This window comes from Nansenia antarctica, assembly GCF_963989245.1.
Source record: "Nansenia antarctica genome assembly, chromosome: 14".
Classification (NCBI taxonomy): domain Eukaryota; kingdom Metazoa; phylum Chordata; class Actinopteri; order Argentiniformes; family Microstomatidae; genus Nansenia; species Nansenia antarctica.
The window spans coordinates 11,143,438-11,164,176 of record NC_137684.1 but is presented as its reverse complement, the minus strand read 5'-3'; the positions used below and the strand labels follow the sequence as shown (position 1 = coordinate 11,164,176).

Sequence of the window (20,739 nt, the reverse complement as noted above, 5' to 3'; positions counted from 1 at the left end):
GATAAGCTAGTATGAAGCTATTGTGCAGTTTTTTTTTCTGTGTAGGAAGCAGGCTAATTTACAAGCGGCCAACTAGTGGTCGTTGTGTGTAAATAGCAGCTTAGCATTGTAAAGAGCGGCTCTTTTAGTAGGTAAAAAAGGCACGGCTGTTCTAGTGTTAAACGTCATGTTTGACGTCAGACTTAACAAGCGGATAGCACTACAATGCTGGAGGAGGTCAAAGGTGACCCTCAGTAGCAGAGCTCACACTAAAGCACCTCAGCTGTTTCTCACAGACACAAGCTCAACAACAAGTCTCCTAAACACCAAACCAGACACACAAAGCGACCATAGATGTGAACCCAAATCTACCCAGCAGTCAGTGAGTTTTATATGTATGTTCTAAATACTGTACTACACTATAAAGGCAAGACAAAGCAGCCAGGGACATGATGTGAGACAGTAATATGACTTACTAGGAACTTCTCCGGACTCCTTCCTTAGGCCTAATCCTGCCATTTCCCTGCAGGAAGAGTTGGAGAGCATTATGAACATTATTACCATTGATACAGACACCATCTGTCCATCAACATCATTTGAACAGTAAACACAAGTACAGGCCTTCTGTTTTCAAACAGAAACGTTGTGTTTAGTTCAGTGACAGTGGAAAGAGAAATACTGAGAGAGCCTCTTACCTTCACCAGTCCTCAATCTCCTCTCTTCAGATTAACAACAGTTGATGTAAATCCACGTCAATACTTCTTACACGTGAACAGATTCAAACGGTATTTCCCAAGAACGTCTGAATTATTCGGTGTTTATTTGTCTCCACAGCAAAACTGCCCGTAAGAAACGTACCTGACATTGTACTTTGACACTTTCTCCGATGAACAGGAAGGGGTGTGCTTAAAGCAGTGGACTGGCGCCCCCTACAGGCCGTACAACATCACTTCAGCCAGCATGTTGGGTTCCACGTCCAGGGACCATCCTTAGCTTCAGAGGTGGTCAGCTGACATTTGTCCCTTGAGAGTAAAGACCAGTGTTGCCACAGTTACTTTGAAAAAGTATTCTGATTACTGATTACTGATTACTCCTTTAAAAAGTAATCTAGTTACTTTACTGATTACTTGATTTTAAAAGTAACTAAGTTCAGGCACGCGGGAAGGTATTTTGACTGGGGGTGCTGAGGTGCTGTCTTTATACGCTACAGGGAAAAAAATTGCCAGGGAAAAAATTATAACGATTTCTCTCCCTCCCTCCCTCCCTACCTCTCGCTGATTGCTCGTTCGCTCACACGCACACAGTGGCATAACGACGGGCCCCAATGCACGGGCAATAATAGTTAAGCACGCACGCACCTACACACTACAAAGACGTAACGTTAAATATTTTACCAACAATGTGTTGGAATTTACAGTAATTTCCACTCAGCTCACAGTGTCCCACAATGTCCACAAACATGATGTTGACCATTATTACAGACAGCACTCCATGTCGATTGTTATTGCCTCTTAACGGAAGCCCTTCGCTGCCGAAGAATCGGATGGATCTGAATATCAGTTCTAATAGTATTAGTAATACGTTTCTGGCCGTCTGTTGCTCTTTCTCGACAACGTCCGACAGTAGAGCATTAATGGGAGTGTTGTTAAGCTCAGCATCTTCTTCCAACTCCACTTCAATTGTTCTGGCTGATTTAGCATTTTTGCTAAAGAACACAGAGATTCCCTAGCAAGATATGACCATGTGATCACTAACATTAAAACTAACAAACACATTTTTACATTTATTACAAAAAACACATTTATTTGTATTCCCAAAAGCAACAATAGTTATTATATTGTTTTAAATTATTGTTTGAATAATATTTTTATTTTTTAAATTCAGGCAGGAGGAGCTCCTTCTGCCTGCCGCTAGGGGGTGCTGCAGCACCCTCAGCACCCCCCTTCCCGCGTCCCTGACTAAGTTAGATTACTAGTTACTTTTTTAGTTACTATTGGCAGCTGCCTAGGCACCCGACCCCCCCCCCCCCCCCCCCTGCAACATAAAAATGAAAACTGGTTTTGCCAAAACTCACTTTATTTTAACAGTAACTTAAATTACATAATTAAACTTTAAACAATAACAGTTTACACTGTGCAATCAGCGTGGTGATACACGTGAGCGATTCTGCTGCAATCTCGCGATAGTCGAGAGCCGTTTTTTGCGGGCATGGCCTTCCATAGTAACCTCGTGTTGAAAACGTGGGCACTGACGTCACTCCCCAAGACGCGAGAAATGTTTGTTTACTATCGAACATTACAAAGAAATACTGCATTTAGCCTAAGTTATGAGGTAGTAACGCAATAGTAACGCGCAGCCACTTGAATAAGTAACTTTAATCAGATTACTGATTTGGAAATAGTATCGCGTTAGAATACTCGTTACTGGGAAAAGTATTCAGATTAGAGTATCGCGTTACTTAGTATCGCGTTACCGGCATCACTGGTAAAGACACATATAACAAGTATCTAGAGAACACTGTTAACAGAATGCTAATTATCAAGTTATGGACCAGGATCAGAAAACCCTAGATTCGTTAGGAGAGAGAAAGTCAGCACCATCGAAATGAACTCACACAAGGACAGGATCTAAAGTTTACAAGGTAAGAGAATAAGTATATATATATATATATATATATATATATATATATATATAACACAATGAAAATACAGTAAAGATATGCTGTGTTTATCCACAGGTAACCCAAGATGATTAAGGGCCAATCCCAATTCACCCCTACGGCTTCGTTTTCACCCCTATGGCTTCGTTTTGCGCGTTCACGTTTAGGGTAGGGGTGTCCCAATTCATATTTCATCGAGGGCGAGGGGTAAGGGGGAGGGCTATCCACGGCTTCGTTTGGAGCGATTTCAGGACCAGACTAGCTTCGAAGCCATAATGGCTTGATTCCAGCATGCATTGCGAATCATCTACAGAAATGTTATGTCGCTCTATTCAATGCGGAAATGTCATTTACTTTCTCTGTAATTACTTATTAATAAAGATTAGAAAAATTATGATAACCATCTTATTATCTTAGTTTAATGTCATTACAATGCATTATAGACATTTTCTTTACAACAAGGATAACAAAAAAATCGCTGTTATGCCGAGGTGCTGTGCCTATGCTTAACATAGAAAGTTCCACAGTCCAGAGCGCTCGGGACAGCGGGCAGGACACCGGAGCCAGCAGGACAGACCGGAGCACTCATATCTGCGCGTTTGTCACAGGCTGACAGTCACCGTGTTCCGCTGCCCCGGCGTCAGTCCCATGGAAGCGTCAAGCACAGCCTTCCCCTTAGAAACACATCGGTGCGGGATTTACATTTCAGAGATGTACAATCATGTTTATTTAGAAATAAATTATTACCTGTGGTGTTTGACAGCGGATGATAATAATAATAATAATAATAATAATAATAATTCATTGGATTTATATAGCGCTTTTCCGAGGCTCAAAGACGCTGACAATATGGGAAAAACGGAAAACACAGAAACAACAAGCAACAGATAACATGAGCACATAGAACACAGAGTTAACGAACGGGGAAGGGGGGGTTGTATGCATGTCCATGGGGGGAGGGGGGTGGGAGGGTTAGGGGAGAAGGTTAGGGATAGGGGAGGTTGTATGCATGTCCAGGGGGGGGGCGGGGGTGGCAGGGATGGGGGAAATGGCTAGGGGTAGGGGAGGCTGTAGGCGTGGGAGAACAGGTAGGTTTTGAGGTGGGATTTAAAAGTGAGGAGTGAGGGTGAGTCTCTGAGTGGTTGAGGGAGAGAGTTCCAGAGGCGGGGTGCGGCTCGTGAAAAGGCACGGTGACCGAAGCCTTTGAGTTTTGAGGGTGGGACAGTGAGGGGAACAATGGATGAGGATCGGAGGGTACGGGTAGGGCGGTGGGGGAGAAGGAGGTCAGTCAGGTAAGGGGGGGCCAGGCTATGGAGGGCTTTGTATGTGAGGATGAGGACTTTGAATTGTATACGTTCTTTGATGGGGAGCCAGTGGAGAGAGTGGAGGACAGGAGTGATGTGGTCACGGGAGCGGGTGTTAGAGAGGAGGCGTGCAGCAGAGTTTTGGACCATCTGGAGTCTATGGAGGGAGCGGGAGGTGATGCCGGTGAGTAGGGAGTTGCAGTAGTCGAGGCGGGAGGAGATGAAGGCGTGGATGAGGGATTCAGCAGCGGTGGGGGAGAGGCAGTGTCTGATTTTTGCAATGTTTCGGAGGTGGAAGTAGGATGTCTTGACAATGGAACTGACGTGGGGATCGAATGAGAGGGTGGGGTCCAGAATGAAGCCGAGGTTGCGAGCCAGGGGGGAGGGGGTGATGGTAGTGTCGTCAATGGTGAGTGTGATGGGTCCGGTTTTATTGAGGGTGGATTTGGTGCCGATGAGGATGACTTCGGTCTTTTCACTGTTCAGTTTGAGGAAGTTGTGTGTGAGCCAGGTTTTTATTGCGGAGATGCAGGTTTCGATGTGAGTGAGGGGTGGGTTCTGGGTGGAGTTTGTGGTGATGTAAATCTGTGTGTCATCAGCGTAGCAGTGGAAGTCCAGGTTGAATTGGCGGATGATGTGACCGAGGGGGAGTGTGTAGCAGAGGAAGAGCAGGGGGCCGAGGACTGAGCCTTGTGGGACCCCCTGTGTGACAGAGGAGGAGGAGGAGGTGTGACCGGAGAGGGAGATGAACTGGTGTCTGTTGGTGAGGTAGGAGGTGAGCCAGTCCAGGGCGGTGCCCTCAACACCCAGTTGGCGCAGCCTTTGAAGGAGGATGGAGTGGGACACTGTGTCGAAGGCTGCGCTCAGGTCTAGTAGAACTAGGATGTTGAGGGCACCTGAGTCTGCAGAGGTGAGGAGATCGTTGATTACTTTGACCAGGGCTGTTTCAGTGCTGTGATGTGGGCGGAAGCCAGATTGAAGGGGTTCATACAGTTTGTTGGATTGGAGGTGGGAGTGAAGTTGGGCAGCGACAACGCGCTCTAGGGTTTTGGAAAGGAATGGTAGGTTGGAGATGGGGCGGTAGTTGGAGAGATTGGCTGGGTCAAGAGTGGGCTTTTTGAGAATGGGGGTGACAGCGGCAAGTTTGTAGCATGAGGGAACGTGGCCTTGGGATAGTGACTGATTGAAGAGGGCAGTGAGGTGGGGGATGAGGGCAGGGAGGCAGGCCTTGGTCAGGGTGGTAGGGAGGGGGTCGAGGGAGCAGGTGGTTGTTTTGGAGGCGGTGATGATAGTAGTGATGAGGGAGGAGTCAATAGGGGAGAAAGTAGTGAGAGGAGTAGGGGGAGGGTAGTCAGGAGGGGGGAAGATGACAGCAGGGGGGGCGGGGGTGGTGGAGTTGGAGATGGAGGCAGTCAGTGAGCTATTGATGTGGGAGATCTTGCTGTTGAAGGCGTGGAGAAAGGAGTTGCAGAGGTCAGGGGAGGAAGTTGTGTTGTTGTCCGGGGGTTGGAGTAGTGTCTTGACAGTGGAGAAGAGGGTGCGGGGGTTTCGATTGGAGGTGTTGATGAGGGTGGAGTAGTAGGCAGATTTGGCAGCTTGGAGTGCGTCACGGTAGGAGGAGATATGTTGCTTGTAGACTTCGACATGGACAGTGAGGTGGGTTCTATTGTGTAGTCGTTCAAGTTGGCGGCCGGTCTGTTTCATGGTGCGTAGTTCAGGGGTGTACCAGGGGGAGGAGGTGGTGAAGGAGACAGTGATGGTTTTCAAGGGGGCCAGTGAGTCAAGGGAGTCAGAGAGAATGGAGTTGAGTAAGGTGGCATAGTCTTCCGGGTTGGTGGGAGTTGAGTCAGTGGGGAGGGCAGAAGATATGGACTGGGATAGAGTGAGTGGGTTGACAGATTTTATGTTACGGAAGGAGATGGTGCGTTTGATGGGGTGGCGCGGTAGGGGCAGGGGGGCAGAGAAGAGGATGCAGTGGTGGTCAGAGAGTGGGAAAGGAAAAGGGTGGGGGTTGGATATGGGTAGGGAGGCAGAGCAGACAAGGTCGAGTGTGTGGCCTTTTACATGGGTGGGGAAGTTGATGTGCTGGGTGAGGTGGAAACAATCAAGGAGAGAGAGGAAATCAGAGGTGAGGTTGGAGTTGGGTTGGTCGACATGGATATTAAAGTCACCGGGGAGTAAGAGACGGGTAGAAAGGGAAGAGGCAATGGTGAGGAGTTCAGAGAGATCAGACAGAAAAGAGGGGTGTGGCTTCGGTGGGCGGTAGAGTAGGAGTGCTATTATGGAGTTGGGGAGTGAAAAGGCGAGGTATTCGAAGGATGACATGGGTGGGAGGTTGAGGTCCAGTACAGTGACAGTTAGGGTGAGTTTGTGGAGAGCAGCGAGACCACCCCCTCGCTTGGAGAGGCGGGGTTTAGCGATGTAGGTGTAATTAGGGGGGGTGGCCTGGTTGAGTGAGTAGTAGTCCGAGGGTTGTTGCCAGGTTTCAGTGAGGAGAAGTATGTCCAGGTTGTTGTCCAGTATCAGTTCAGATATGACAGGGGTTTTGTTGGAGAGAGAGCGAGTGTTCAATAGTGCAAGGGAGATGGATGGGGGAGCAGGAGGGAGAGAGCGGAGGTTTGAGGGGTCAGCGGTGCGGTGTGGGGTGATGACAGGTGAGCGAGAGGTAGTCCAGAATGAGGGGATGTTTGTGCCTTCAGGGTGGTGTAGAGTCCGGTGTCGATGTTGCTGGGAGCCTCGGTGGATGTAGCGGCGGCGGCGGAGAATGCCTGCCTTGGTGGCGGCGGTGGCAGCAGCAGCAGTGAGGCGATGGTTATGGTTCAGTGAGTGAAGGTCAGTGGCAGTATAGGTGAGTATGGTGGGCGGGGGTCCAGGGCAAAACGATAGGAGCAGCAGGAGGGTGAGTCCAAGTTGGAGATGAAACCAGAGTACAGGTGGGAGCAGTTCAGTGGATAGGTTGGGAGTGACTAGTAGTTGGTGGGCAGTGAGTTGTGTAAACATGGCAGTAGACCAGAGTGACAGCGTGGTGTTGTTGTTGTTGTTGTCATCTGTATTGCCAGCCTGGGACTGAACCCGCGCGGCCAGCCAGCCTAACCGTGCCATGCCAGCGACCAAAACCTGCAGTAGTGAGTGAAGGCCGGGAAGGACTGACACTCACCTGCGGAGATGGCAACCCCCGAACCGGGGAGGGAGTGGTGGCTACCTCCCGGGACGGGGGTAGTGGCACAGCACAGCCAGGCCAGCGATGATGGTAGACATATTTAATGTACCCCCCCATTAACCACACACTCACACACTACCCCATTAACCACACACTCACACACTACCCCATTAACCACACACTCACACACTACCCCATTAACCACACACTCACACACTACCCCATTAACCACACACTCACACACTACCCCATTAACCACACACTCACACACTACCCCATTAACCATAAACTACCCCATTACTGTAACCTTACCCCATACTCAAACATGTATGCTGCAGACCAGGGGGATATTCCATCAACGTTTCTAAAGGAAAATCCAGGCTTATTTTGATCAATTGCATGAGAGTTATCAAAAATAAGCCTGGATTTTCTTTTAGTGACGTCGATGGAATACCCAGTGCTTACTGTAATAAAATTTAAAAAGTAATCTCTCATTCTTGTTTTTGTTTTGTTTTTGTCATAATGGTGGCAAACACTTAAGGCCGATTTAAACTTCTGCGTAAAATCTACGCCATAGGCTACGGCGTATCTTGCGTAAGCCCGCGTGGCCTTGCGTTGCCTACGGAGAGGGTTGACGCGCTCCTCTCCAAAAATGTAAGTACACGTCAGTTTCTATGCAACCGTATGCTCTGTGATTGGTCCGCTTGGTAGCACATGATTCCGACAAGATTCCGACTCTCTCGTTGGCCAAAATGCGGAAGCCATGACAGAAATGTCATTAACTTTTTCTGTAATTACTTATTAAGATTTGAAAAATTATGATAACCATCGTATTATCTTAGTTTAATGTCATTTCAATGCATCATAGAACTTTTATTTACAACAAGCATACTTCTCTTTGAGTAGAGCGCCCTATGGAAGCGTCAGGCACAGCCTTCCTATATAAGGAGCGCGATTCACATTGCGGAGGCACCCTTTGCGGGTTAATAACTGTGGTTTACCGTGGGTTAGGATAACAATTCAAACATGTCCGGATAGGGGAGAGGACAGGGAATCTGAAACCATTTGAATGGTGTCGATACGACACTCCTATCACGATCGACACAGCTAGGAGCGAATTCCCGGGAAGAACTTGTCTCTCCCCCGCTGTCAACAGGAGTTTCATCCACCAGGAAGCGGTGGTGCGGGGGGGGGGGGACCCGTCACTTACGGCCGAATATCTCCGCCTCACAATGGGTTAGAATTCCAAACTAAAATTCTCCATGACCAGAATAGCATGCTGAACACACTGAACTTTGAATGGAGTCTTAGTCATGTACCGTTAACGAGATAGAATAAGAAAAGCATATTTTTCTATGCCGCTATGAGTACACCGACCAACGCGACGCGGTCCGCGTAGAACGTAGAACTAGAACTATAAACGTGGAGACCCCTTACGTAGGCTACGTAGGCTACGCCCGTAAATTCGACGCAGAAGCTTAAATCGGCCTTTAAGAGACCCCTACGTGAAGATAAACAACTCTGATAGCCTTTAAGCCGCTCCGCCACCGCCACTATAATGATTCACTTTGGAACATTTAATTTAAATGATAGAAATATGAACCGCAGTCTGACGGATGACCGTCGCCTTGGCGAGGTGGATCTTCACCAGCACATCTCCTCCTCTTAGTGACGTGATTCATCGTTCGGTCACAGAGACACATTAGCTAACGCACGTCTGTCACTATGTCATTAATCTACAGAGATCCCATCACTGTGGGCCAAACAGGCGAGGAAATGACTGTGCTATTATTATTCACACACTGACTGTTGCTGTGTGTGTCTGTTCTGGTCTCTAGTGTGGAGTATTGTATTTATTGACCCTGCCTTTTGTTGTGGCTGTTGGTTTTGCTGTTGTTGTTGTTGTTGTTGTTGTTGTTGCTGCTGTTGTTGTTGTTGTGTCTCCTGTCCTCTAGTAATGAGTATGCAGCATTACTGACCCTGTCTGTGGTTCTCTGTCTGTTGCGTCTGCTCCTCCAGACATTCCCGAGCTGAAGCAGAAGCTCCACGTCCTCAACCTCCTCATCCTCCTCCTCCCTGAGCCCAACAGGAACACTCTCAAGGTAGGGCCTGAACGGGGGTCCCACTGAGATGGGTTTTAGTTGATCAAGTTTATTTGTTACGTCACATTACACAAGTGTAACAGAGTCACATTCTTAGGCTTCGGATCCTGACGTTGCATTGCAGCACAAGACATAGGGCATAACAAATCAAACATTATTCAAGATAAAAGTGTCAGTAGTGTCAGTAGTAGTAGACAAAAAATAATAGGCATAGTAACAAGATAAGGTGGCATTAGTGCAGGTAAGACAAGACAGGTTGCACTAGTGGTGCTGCTAGTGATAATAGAGTTCACAGTAGTAAGGTGGCTTGAGCTTAGGGTTGCTGTAGTCCATGCAGAAGGGGTGAGCTCCTTCAGTTTGTGATCCAGGTCTACTGTGTGGACTCAATAGTGATATGATGCACTATGGAGTACGCCCCCCTCATCGGGGTGACCCATGGAGTTCTGCAGTATAGGCTCGTCTAAAGCCCACCTTACACAACAACTCCTTCTTGAGATGCAGATTTCAGTTTCTGTTGAAGTCATTTAGCAGACGCTTTTGTTTCTACTTTAAGTGACTTCCGTATGTTTGTCTAAAGTAAGTAAATCAACGATACAACAGTCGTCGTTACACAACGTATTCGTTCAGAAGGTTCCCAGGTGTGAGTGCACTTCAGATGTCGATGTCTTAGATCCCTGTGCTGGGCTTACGTAATGTGATACATGCATGATTCATCCACTCTGGCCTGATCTCCTATGGTGGACAGTGACCTCCATAGACAGTACGGTACGGCGGGTGTGACCTTTAGCAGGTGTGGGAGGATCCTGCTGTTGTATAACTAGCTTGGTACAACATACCTTCACATAAATCAAATGTATTGAATTGGTATTGTTGTATAACTAGACACAATTCATCTTTCTAGTCCTGTCCAGTGTTCCATATACAGTATTAGGGATGATTTACAATAGTAGCTAGATCCTATGTTGCTCTCTGAAGAAGAGAACTTACTCTGCTGCTGTTTTGATGGGGATAGACGACTGGGAGATAGCTTTGATTGGCTGAAAAGATGAGATGCTGTGTTCCTCCAAGCATAACCCAGAGTGCTTCAATCTAAAATGGCTTCCTTCCTCCTCCACCCTACCCCTCCTCCCCCCACTCCCCACCCTCCCCCCCCCCCACTCCTCCCCCCCACTCCTCCCCCCTCCCCCCCACCAGGCTCTGCTGGAGTTCCTCAGTAAAGTGGTCTCTCGCGAGAGGAGGAACAGGATGAACCTGTGGGCCGTGTCCACCATCATGGCCCCCAACCTCTTCCTCCACAAGGCCGTGCCCAGCAGGCTGACCGCCGAGGGGGCGGAGAAGGGCCAAGCGGAGAGGGCGGCGGACTTCATGAGACTCCTCATCCGTTACCAGGACCTCCTCTGGACAGTGAGCAACCTAGGAGCTTTTCACTTTGCCTTTTGACCTTTGACTTTTGCTCTTTGCTCTTTGCCCTTTGCCCTTTGCCCTTTCCCCTTTGCTCTTTGCCCTTTTTCCAGCACGGTTTCAACTACTACTATGGTGCCAGGTCATAACTCGACCAGCCAAGTACAGCTCAGCTCGGTTGGGCTCTATTCGGTTGTTAAGTCTGACGTCAAACGTGACGTTTAGCAATGTATGGGTCCAAACCAGAAATTCCCTCCACCAGAGTACCAGTGTACTACAGCGGTAGAATGACAGTTCAATCGTTTTTTAGACTCGGATCTATTCATACAACAAGGGACACAGCACTTTACCGTTTTTTCCCATATTTGTCAGTGTCTTTGAGCCTCGGAAAAGCGCTATACAAATATAATTTATTATTATTATTACTGAGGCATTTCGAAGACAGCGCCTCAGCCGACTTTGGACCCGGAAACACGTCACGACTTAACAACCAAATAGTGTGAATAAGGGTTTCTTAAGCTAACACGTGCATGGGGACCAGGGGAGGCTCGTGGAAGCAGGAACAGGACAGGCTCGTTGTAACACATGGAATGGAACGTGGAACGGGATCTTTTTGATAGCGTTCCTTATTCCATTGCATTACGACGAGCCTGTCCTGTCCCTGCTTCCACCAGCCTCCCCTGGTCCCCATGCACGTGTTAGCTTAAGGTGGCTAACTTTGAAGAATCTAAAATATAAAGCGGCATATTCTAGGTTTGTTTAACCCTTTTTTGTTTATGACATCATTCCATATGTGTTCTTTCATAGTTTGGATGTCTTCAGTATTAATCTACAATATAGAAAATAATAAAAAAAATAAAGAAAACCATTGAATGAGAAGGTGTGTCCAAACTTTTGAAGAGTACTGTACGTGGCTCACAGGGTTAAGTTGGAAATTGAATGAGAACTCCTCCTCCTCCTCCTCCTCCTTCAGATCCCCAACTTCCTGATGGGCCAGGTCCGGAAGCTGAATGAGAACAGCAGCCGTCGGTACCAGTTCTACGACAGACGCATCAAGAACCAGTGGCGGGCGGTGCATTTCACACCTAGGCCTTCAGTGATGTCCGACACATTCCTACCTGAATTATTCTACCTCTTAATACCATCGTTATGACGCCATGGCTCTAGAAACTAGACAGAAACACAGTATAACCGGGCGTTGCATCATCTTAACATAGTCAGACAAGTACAACAGAGTTATATTAATATTTCCGAAGCATTTTTAATCAATAAATCCGCATTTACAATGAAGAGTGTTAAACTAACATCTTTAAGATCGCTACATTACCCACGTCTGTCGTCTCGTCCACCATAATAGCGACAAAGGGTGCCTTTTTAATCTCCATTTTGATCTCTTCTCCATCACTTCAGCAATAGCAAAAATCAGGTCGTTTTGTATTTTGCCTGACGTCCCAGTAAACACTTTGTTTGTGGACAGGTGGTAATGTAAATCTGGGTTGTTTTCAGCCAGAAAAGAAAGAAGCTCAACGTAGTTTCCTCTGTTCGTGTCCCCTAAATGAAAGTTATTGTTTACCCAAAAACAGGACACAATCGATCAGTATTATCGATCAGTCAACGAAAGCTTTCGTTGTAAAGCTCCGTTTCCCTGCGCACTTTCAAAAGTTTCACATCTACCGGCATAGTTACGCATCTCAATAGTGAATATCAATAGTGCGTATCAATAGTGCGTATCAATAGTGCGTATCCAATCAAAAGACGTGCTGGGTGCTGACATCATTGAGCCTTACAGCAGGCGCCGTTGCTTTTGCTCGCATCTACGTAGGTTTACTAGGTACGCCACAGGTTTTCTCGTTCCAACGTTAAGTTACAGGTCGAATTCGCGGCACCGTTTAATGTGCAGGCGGGCAGATTTTGGAGCCCCCTAGCAACACATTTTGATTGGATAAAAGCTCTAACATAAAGGCCAGCCCTCCAAATCTCAATCGGAGACTGAGGAAACCAAGAGGAAAGCTATGAAATGAAGAGAATAGACTATGGGGAATCATTAATACATATTTGTGGAAAAAATATATTAAAATAAAATGTATATTCTGATGATGTTTAGGCCAGCAGAGAAGGCCTTGCTGGCCCTGACGGCACACCACTGTCAAGAACCTCCTGCGGAAGATCCACACGGACAGCAAGGACAAACCCGACAAGAACTCCCCTGAGGTCCGTCTCCTACCGTCTCTACTGTCCCCCTCCCATACTGGATATACCCTACCCTCTGTCATCCATCTATATGTATATACCCTATGCTCTGTCATCCATCTATATGTATATACCCTACCCTCTGTCATCCATCTATACCCTACCCTCTGTCATCCATCTATCATCCTATACCCTACCCTCTGTCATCCATCTATATGTATATACCCTCCCCTCTGTCATCCATCTATCATCCTATATCCTGCCCTCTTTCATCCATCTATCCCTCCTATATTCTTACCTCTCTAACCCCCACCCATGCTCTATACCCTACCCTATTTACATCTATCCATTCTCTCTATATTCTCTCTAACCCCCCCCCCCCCTCCTCCTCCCCTGCAGCCGTGTCGTGTGGTGAAGATCCAGGTTGGGGAGCTGATGAGCAGCAGCATGGAGGTTCAGGTCAACACTGTAATGTTTAGACCACCTACTGCCACCCGGTGGTAGACTCGATACACTGTCAAGAGTCAAGACCCGGTCATGCGCAGTAGGTGGTCAGTCAATGCATATGCTGTACTGCGTGCACATCGAATAACTAAAGAGTCCGATTGATATCCAGTGTGTGTCTCATCATTTATACATTATATTCTTGCTACACGTCAGAATATCACAATGGCGACGAGGATTCAAAGTGGAAACGCCACCAGTGTCGATTTTTGAAGGAGGAAGAAGAAGAATCCGTCCGGAAAAGTCGAAGTGAGTAGTTAGCTAGCAAGAAGCTAAGCTAAGCTACTCAGGCTAACGCTAGTATCATGCAGTCGGCATTTTCGGGCCACATGGCCATACAGCCATTCGACACAGAAACCGATCCCAGTTCGCTTGGAACGCGATGGAACAAATGGATCAACCGATTTGAAAATTACACCGTAGCCACAAACATTACTCAAGAAATAAGGAAAAGGGCACTGCTGCTTCACTTAGCTGGAGAGAGAGTCCATGATATCTACGACACGCTGGCTGACGACAGTGATGACTATGAAAACACAAAGACGAAGCTCCACGGATATTTCTCACCGAAAAAGAACACACACTACCTTGTGTACAAGTTCAGACAAGCCATACAGCTTCCCGGTGAGTCTTTAGACACATTTCATACCAGACTGAGGATGCTAGCTAAAGATTGTGAATTTGCAGATGCAGACAGAGAAATAGTCGCGCAAATAATACAGAGCTGTACCTCATCACGGCTGCGCAGGAGAGCGCTCAGAGAGCCAAACATGACTTTGACTAATATGTTAGACCTAGGGAGAATGTTAGAGATCTCTGAACAACAGGCAGAAAGCATAGAAGAGAAGGCTGTCACCGCAATCAATGCACTGCATCTCAAGGGCGCCAAACAGCAACATGCAGCATACAGGCACAAAGAGAAGAGCTTGCAATGCAGAAACTGTGGAGGAAATTATCCACACGAGGGTGACTGTCCAGCCAGAGGGAAGGACTGCAGGGCCTGTGGAAAGCCTAACCACTATGCCAAACACTGCCGTGGTCAGAAATTTGCACATCAAAGCCAAGAGGAAGACACAGCTCACTACAAGCAGCGGAGCACTAAGAAAGTGAACCAGGTGACAGCATGCTCCGAGACCAAATCAAGAGACTCATCAAGTGGAGACGAAAGGTATGTGTATGTAATCAACAGCACAAGTATACAGCAACCCCAGACCAACATCAAGCTGAATGGTGTCAGTGTTAAAATACTGATTGATTCAGGAGCAGCTGTCAACATAATTAATGAAGATGTGTTAAACACACTTGACCCAAAGCCTATGCTCAGCACAGCCATGATCAAAATATTTCCATATGGGTCCAACAACGCTCTACCTATCATTGGTAAATTTGCATGCAAAGTACAGGCTACTAACAAGCGGACAGAGAGTGTGTTCTACGTTCTCAGAGGCGACGCCGGACAATCTCTGCTCAGCTACGCAACTGCCAGTGAACTAGGGCTGATCCAGATCATCAATATGGTGAACACGCCGCCAGTGATGCCACCCAGTGGGCGTACTGTCGCAGATGAGCTCGTGCAGAGCTACCCAGAGCTTTTCACCGGAATCGGAAAGCTGAAAGACTTCCAGGTGAAACTGCATATAGACCCCGACATCCAACCGACGTGCCAGCCGCACAGACGGGTCCCTTTCCATGTCCGTCAGAAGGTCGAGGCGGAGCTTCAGAAGCTGGAGAACGACGGTATCATTGAAACTATATCTGGACCAACACCCTGGGTTTCCCCGATCGTCACACCACCGAAGCCAAAAGACCCTGATAAAGTCCGAATCTGCGTTGATATGCGTCAGGCGAACACAGCAATTCAGCGAGAACGACATATCACCCCAACAATGGACGATGTAATACACGAGCTGAACGGTGCCAAGGTATTCTCGAAGTTGGACCTCACAGCAGGCTACCACCAGCTCGAGCTGCATCCAGAGAGTCGTTACATCACAACGTTCACAACACACCTCGGGCTAAGAAGATACAAACGCCTGAACTTCGGTATATCATCCGCCGCTGAAGTGTTCCAGAACGCCATCTGCCAGACGCTGCAAGGTATACCGGGCGTGAAGAACCTCAGCGATGACATCATCATCTATGGCGTCTCTCAGGAAGCACACGACGACACTCTGAGAGCAGTGTTTAAAAGACTGAAAGACAGTGGTTTGACACTCAATCGCAACAAATGCGAATTCAACAAGCAGCGCCTTGAATTCTTTGGGTTCATTTTTTCTGCCGACGGGATTTCTGCAGATCCAAAGAAGGTGTCAGCCATTCACGACGCCAGCGACCCCAAAGATCCAGGTGAGATCAGAAGTCTTCTGGGCATGGCCAACTACTGCGCCAGGTTCATAAAGGACTACTCAACCATCACTGCACCGCTCCGTGGGCTCACGAAGAAGGACGCTCCGTGGCAGTGGGGCAGTGATCAAGCTACGGCACTCCAGACGCTCAAGGACAGCCTGACGAGCGACACAACAATGTCATATTTCGATCCCAGGAAGGAGACGGAGCTCATTGTTGATGGAAGTCCGGTGGGGCTAGGCGCCATCCTCTGTCAGAAAGGAGGAGGGGGAGAGAAGCGCATCATAGCCTACGCCAGCCGCGCACTCAGTGATGTAGAAACGAGATACTCGCAAACAGAACGTGAGGCCCTAGCCATCATCTGGAGCTGCGAACATTTTCACCTGTATCTGTATGGACATCCATTCACCATGGTAACCGACCACAAACCATTGGAGATGATATGGAATAACCCGAGATCAAAACAACCGGCACGGATCGAGAGATGGGGCCTCAGACTACAGCCGTACAACTTCAGAGTAGAATATAGAAAAGGAGCTGACAATCCAGCTGACTACATGTCTAGACACCCTCTCCCGGTACAGTCGTCACAGAACACAAGAGCATCCAAGGTTGCAGAGGAGTACGTTAACTTCGTAGCACTTCAAGCAACACCCAAGGCGATGACACTACAAGAGATACAGCGAGAGACATTGAAAGACACACTCCTGCAACAGGTCAGTGCACACATCAGAAATAACTCATGGCGTTTAATCACAGACCGCTCACCAGGTGCTGCTGCACTGAAACCATACAAGCTCGTCAATGATGAACTCACAGTGTCCACAGGTAACGACATCATACTGCGAGGCACCAGGATTGTCATACCTGCAGCTCTACAGCAGAGGGCGCTGCAGATTGCTCATGAAAGCCACCAGGGCGTAGCTAAGACAAAGGCCCTACTCAGAGAAAAGGTATGGTTCCCTACCATAGACCAACAGGTAGAGACCATCACCAAGACCTGCCTCCCATGTCAAGTGAACACTCCAGTTACCCGGACCGAACCACTCAAAATGTCTGAGCTGCCAGACGCACCATGGCACAGTGTTAGTGCTGACTTTTATGGCCCACTCCCATCGGGAGAATACCTGTTAGTTATAGTCGATGACTACACACGATACCCGATTGTTGAGCCAATTCGATCTACCTCAGCAAACACAGTCATACCAGTCATGGACAAAGTCTTCTCCATGTTTGGGATCCCAAGAATTGTTAAGACTGACAACGGACCTCCTTTCAACAGCAACCAGTTCGCTGAGTTTGCCAACTACCTAGGGTTCAAGCACAGGAAGATAACACCTCTATGGCCACAAGCTAATGCCACAGCTGAGAGATTCATGCGCACCGTCGGGAAAGTACTCAGAATCGCCCAGATGCAGAGGATGCCATGGAAACAACAGCTGCACGTCTTCCTGCGTGAGTACAGGTCCACTCCCCACAGCACGACGAACACGTCACCTGCCGAGTTACTATTCCAACGGAAGATGACCACCAAGCTACCCTCAGCAGACACAATCACCATCCCTGCTGACGGAGAGATACGCAGAATCGACAGAGAGGCCAAGGCAAAGATGAAAGCTCTCTCAGATGCTCGACGACACGCTACGCCTTCTGACATCAAGCCAGGAGACACCGTCCTGTGTCGTCAACCAAAACAGAACAAGCTTACTACGCCTTACAACGCAGAGCCGCTCACAGTAATCGATGTCAAAGGTTCCATGATAACAGCTGGAAGAAGTGGTTACACCACCACTAGGAACAGTTCATTCTTTAAGAAGATTGTCCGAGACAACCCAGACACTCTAATGGACTTGAGTTCAGAGGTCAGTGAGGAAGTAGGCCCAGCTACGCCTCCACCCGCACCTCCGCCGAGGTATCCAGTTAGGGAGAACAGACAACCTCCCGCATACCTGCGTGACTTCGATTAAAGAGCAGGAGTACCAAAGGACTGTTAACATGTTCTTCCGAGTTAACAATGTTCCAAGTTAATGGACTGTTTGAATGTTATGCACTTTATCATTTATTAAAAAAAAAGGAGTGATGTAATGTTTAGACCACCTACTGCCACCCGGTGGTAGACTCGATACACTGTCAAGAGTCAAGACCCGGTCATGCGCAGTAGGTGGTCAGTCAATGCATATGCTGTACTGCGTGCACATCGAATAACTAAAGAGTCCGATTGATATCCAGTGTGTGTCTCATCATTTATACATTATATTCTTGCTACACGTCAGAATATCACAAACACCACCTCCCGGGCCTCGGACCTGCTGGCCCAGTTCCACCGGCAGCTCTACAGCGCCGACAACACCAAGGGCCCCCGGAGGTACAGACTGTTTATAAGGCCCAAAATAAGGAGCCTGCTTCATTCTAAATAAATATGAGTGGTGCTGTCGTACAGGCTGAGAAAATGAGTCAAGAAAATGATCCAGTCAGCACTCTGAAATAATGGTATGCAAATCAGCATCAGGTCACTGTGGACGTGTTTCAGCATCAGGCCTCCATCAGCACAGAGGTTTTGTGGCTAGGTTGTTAGAGTCAGGCGCTAGCAATGCTTAGGTTGGGGGTTTGATACCAGCTGGGGGACCATATAAAAAAACAAAATAAAGAACTCAATGTACAGTAAGTTGCTTTGGATAACAGCATCTGCTAAATTGGATAATATACAGTGTGTATGTGTATATATATATATATATATATATATATATATATATATATATATATATATAGAAAGAGAGAGAGAGAGAGAGAGAGAGAGAGAGAGAGAGAGAGAGAGAGAGAGAGAGAGAGAGAGATGGAGCGCATGTATTGCCACAATAACTAAGAGAAAGAGAGGATGGAAACATTCTACATCAAGGTGTTTTGATCAGAGAAAGCCACTGCTTGGTATCCCTGCATTCCCCTGTGCCCAGCAACGATCATACATACAGTACTACTCATTGAGTTCTACCTTCTTTCTGACGGATTCAAAATCTAAAGACAATCATGTTATGACTGATGAGAAACCAAAGCGACTTCCTCCAGCTACATCCTCTTCCGTACAAACCTCCATGTATGCTAATAGCCTCCAGTGAATTATCTATTCCTCAGTGGTGCAGCACCAACATGAGAACGACTCTGTGATGATGACTTCTCAACGGGGGGGGGGGGGTTGTGAAACCTTACTGTAGAACCGCCGCATTCAACCCACGCGTCAGACAGCACTGCCGAAATTGACATTCAAATCAAAACCGAGCAAAAATGTTGAACGACAAGAAAATTCTAATACTTCCTCGTTCCCCTCCCTCACTGCAGAAACGGTTCCGTTGCCTATCCGGACTGCGCCATCTACGAAGTGGGCGGAAATATCGGTAGGTACTCCTCCAAGGCATCAGAAAATCAGAAGACACAGATTCATTGTAATGATGCATGGAATGGAATGAGGAATAGTATCACATTTTCAGCACTGTATATCAATAACTTCAAATCAAACCGTGCTAAGAAATAAAAGCCTGTGTCTTGAACGTGCACCCGGCTTTCACATCTACCGTGTCTCAGTACACAGAGGCCGTGTCCAGACCGGGAGACAGACTAGCACATTAACGCTCATTAGAGCGGCTCTGACATTTGCATGTCTTTCTGCTGATTGAACTGATGAGGCTAGCTAAGGTATTACGCAATGAACTGTGGAGAGAGAGAGAGAGAGAGACAGAGAGAGAGAGAGAGAGAGAGAGAGAGAGAGAGAGAGAGAAAGAGAGAGAGAGAGAGAGAAAGAGAGAGAGAGAGAGAGAAAGAGAGAGAGAAAGCGAGAGAGAGCCCCATCGGTGTGCATCTGCAGTTATCAGAGCAGACAAATGTTGCTTCGCAACATCACACACATTCACACACACACACACACACACACACACACACACACACGTGCACTACATGCTCTCTCACACATTCTCTTTTTCACACAGATAGACCTAGTGTTGGTTCCCACTTCGTGCTTATATTCATGTATGGTTGTGTTGTGTTGTGTGTGTGTGTGTGTGTGTGTGTGGTTTTGTGCACAGGTGAGCACTGCCTGGACCCAGACACACACCTCCTGGACCTGAACAACAGCAACCCCAGTGGGGAGTGGGTCATCAAGCTCAGACCTCTGGCCAGCAGAGGGCTTTAGGAGGAGAAGAGAGAGAGGTTAGGGGGAGCCTGCTCAAAACTTGCTCTTGACTGAGCACCCCCTCCCCCCAGCCCACACACACACACACACACTGCCTCCCTTTCCCCTCATCCGACACACACTACCCCCCCTCCCCTACTCCAGTGCCCCCCCCCCATCCCTTCTGCTCAGATGTTTATGACATCATCACAAGGGAATGGCAGAGCATGTACGTGTGTTCTGTTTCTGTTTTTTTTTTTTTTGGGGGGGGGGGGGGCAGAGACCTTGATGAACTGATACACACCCCCACCACACCCCCACTCTCTCTCTCTCTCTCTCTCTCTCTCTCTCTCTCTCTCTCTCTCCGTGACACTGTGGTGTCTCCTGGACCTTCTGGCTGAGGAGCGGAGGGCAACGACCTTTGACCTTTGGTCAGGTAACAGAGAGGGTCCCTCCTCTCTAAAGGGATGACGACCCACCTCCGAGACGTGATTGTACCTCTAAAGGGAGCTGTTGTGAAGACAAGAGAGTGAAGCTGGACTTCACCCTTTTCGGTCGTTTGTTTGATTGTTTGTTTGTTTGTTTGTTTGTTTGTTTTTACGCATGGGACGGAGGATTCGAATGATTGAACCTTCCGATCGATTGATCGATTAATTTATAATTTGATGCGGTCTGCTGAATGTGGTTAGAACCTTAGGATCTTTTTAGAACGGCGAGTTGCTCCTGGGTTTGTTCCCGTAACGCAACAGTCGTGGAAGCTCATCCTCTCATCCTAGTTCTCATCCTCTCATCCTCTCATCCTAATTCTCATCCTCTCATCCTCGTTCTCATCCTCTCATCCTAGTTCTCATCCTCCCATCCTCTCATCCTCGTTCTCATCCTCTCATCCTAGTTCTCATCCTCTGATCCTCCCATCCTCTCTCTCTCTCTCTCTC

General features: G+C 47.7%; 1 protein-coding gene across 1 annotated transcript; it reads left to right on the top strand.

The window, feature by feature from the left end:
* Window positions 1-6,526: 6,526 nt before the first annotated feature.
* On the top strand, window positions 6,527-19,825 carry LOC308169833 (rho GTPase-activating protein 40-like; the record flags this gene model as incomplete). The annotated part of the gene is made up of 9 exons (XM_080544575.1): window positions 6,527-6,596; window positions 9,122-9,204; window positions 10,399-10,608; window positions 11,579-11,662; window positions 12,757-12,816; window positions 13,195-13,263; window positions 17,934-18,010; window positions 18,979-19,034; window positions 19,719-19,825. 9 exons carry the CDS (start codon window positions 6,527-6,529, stop codon window positions 19,823-19,825), a joined length of 816 nt encoding a protein of 271 aa, XP_080400701.1.
* Between the last annotated feature and the right edge of the window lie 914 nt (window positions 19,826-20,739).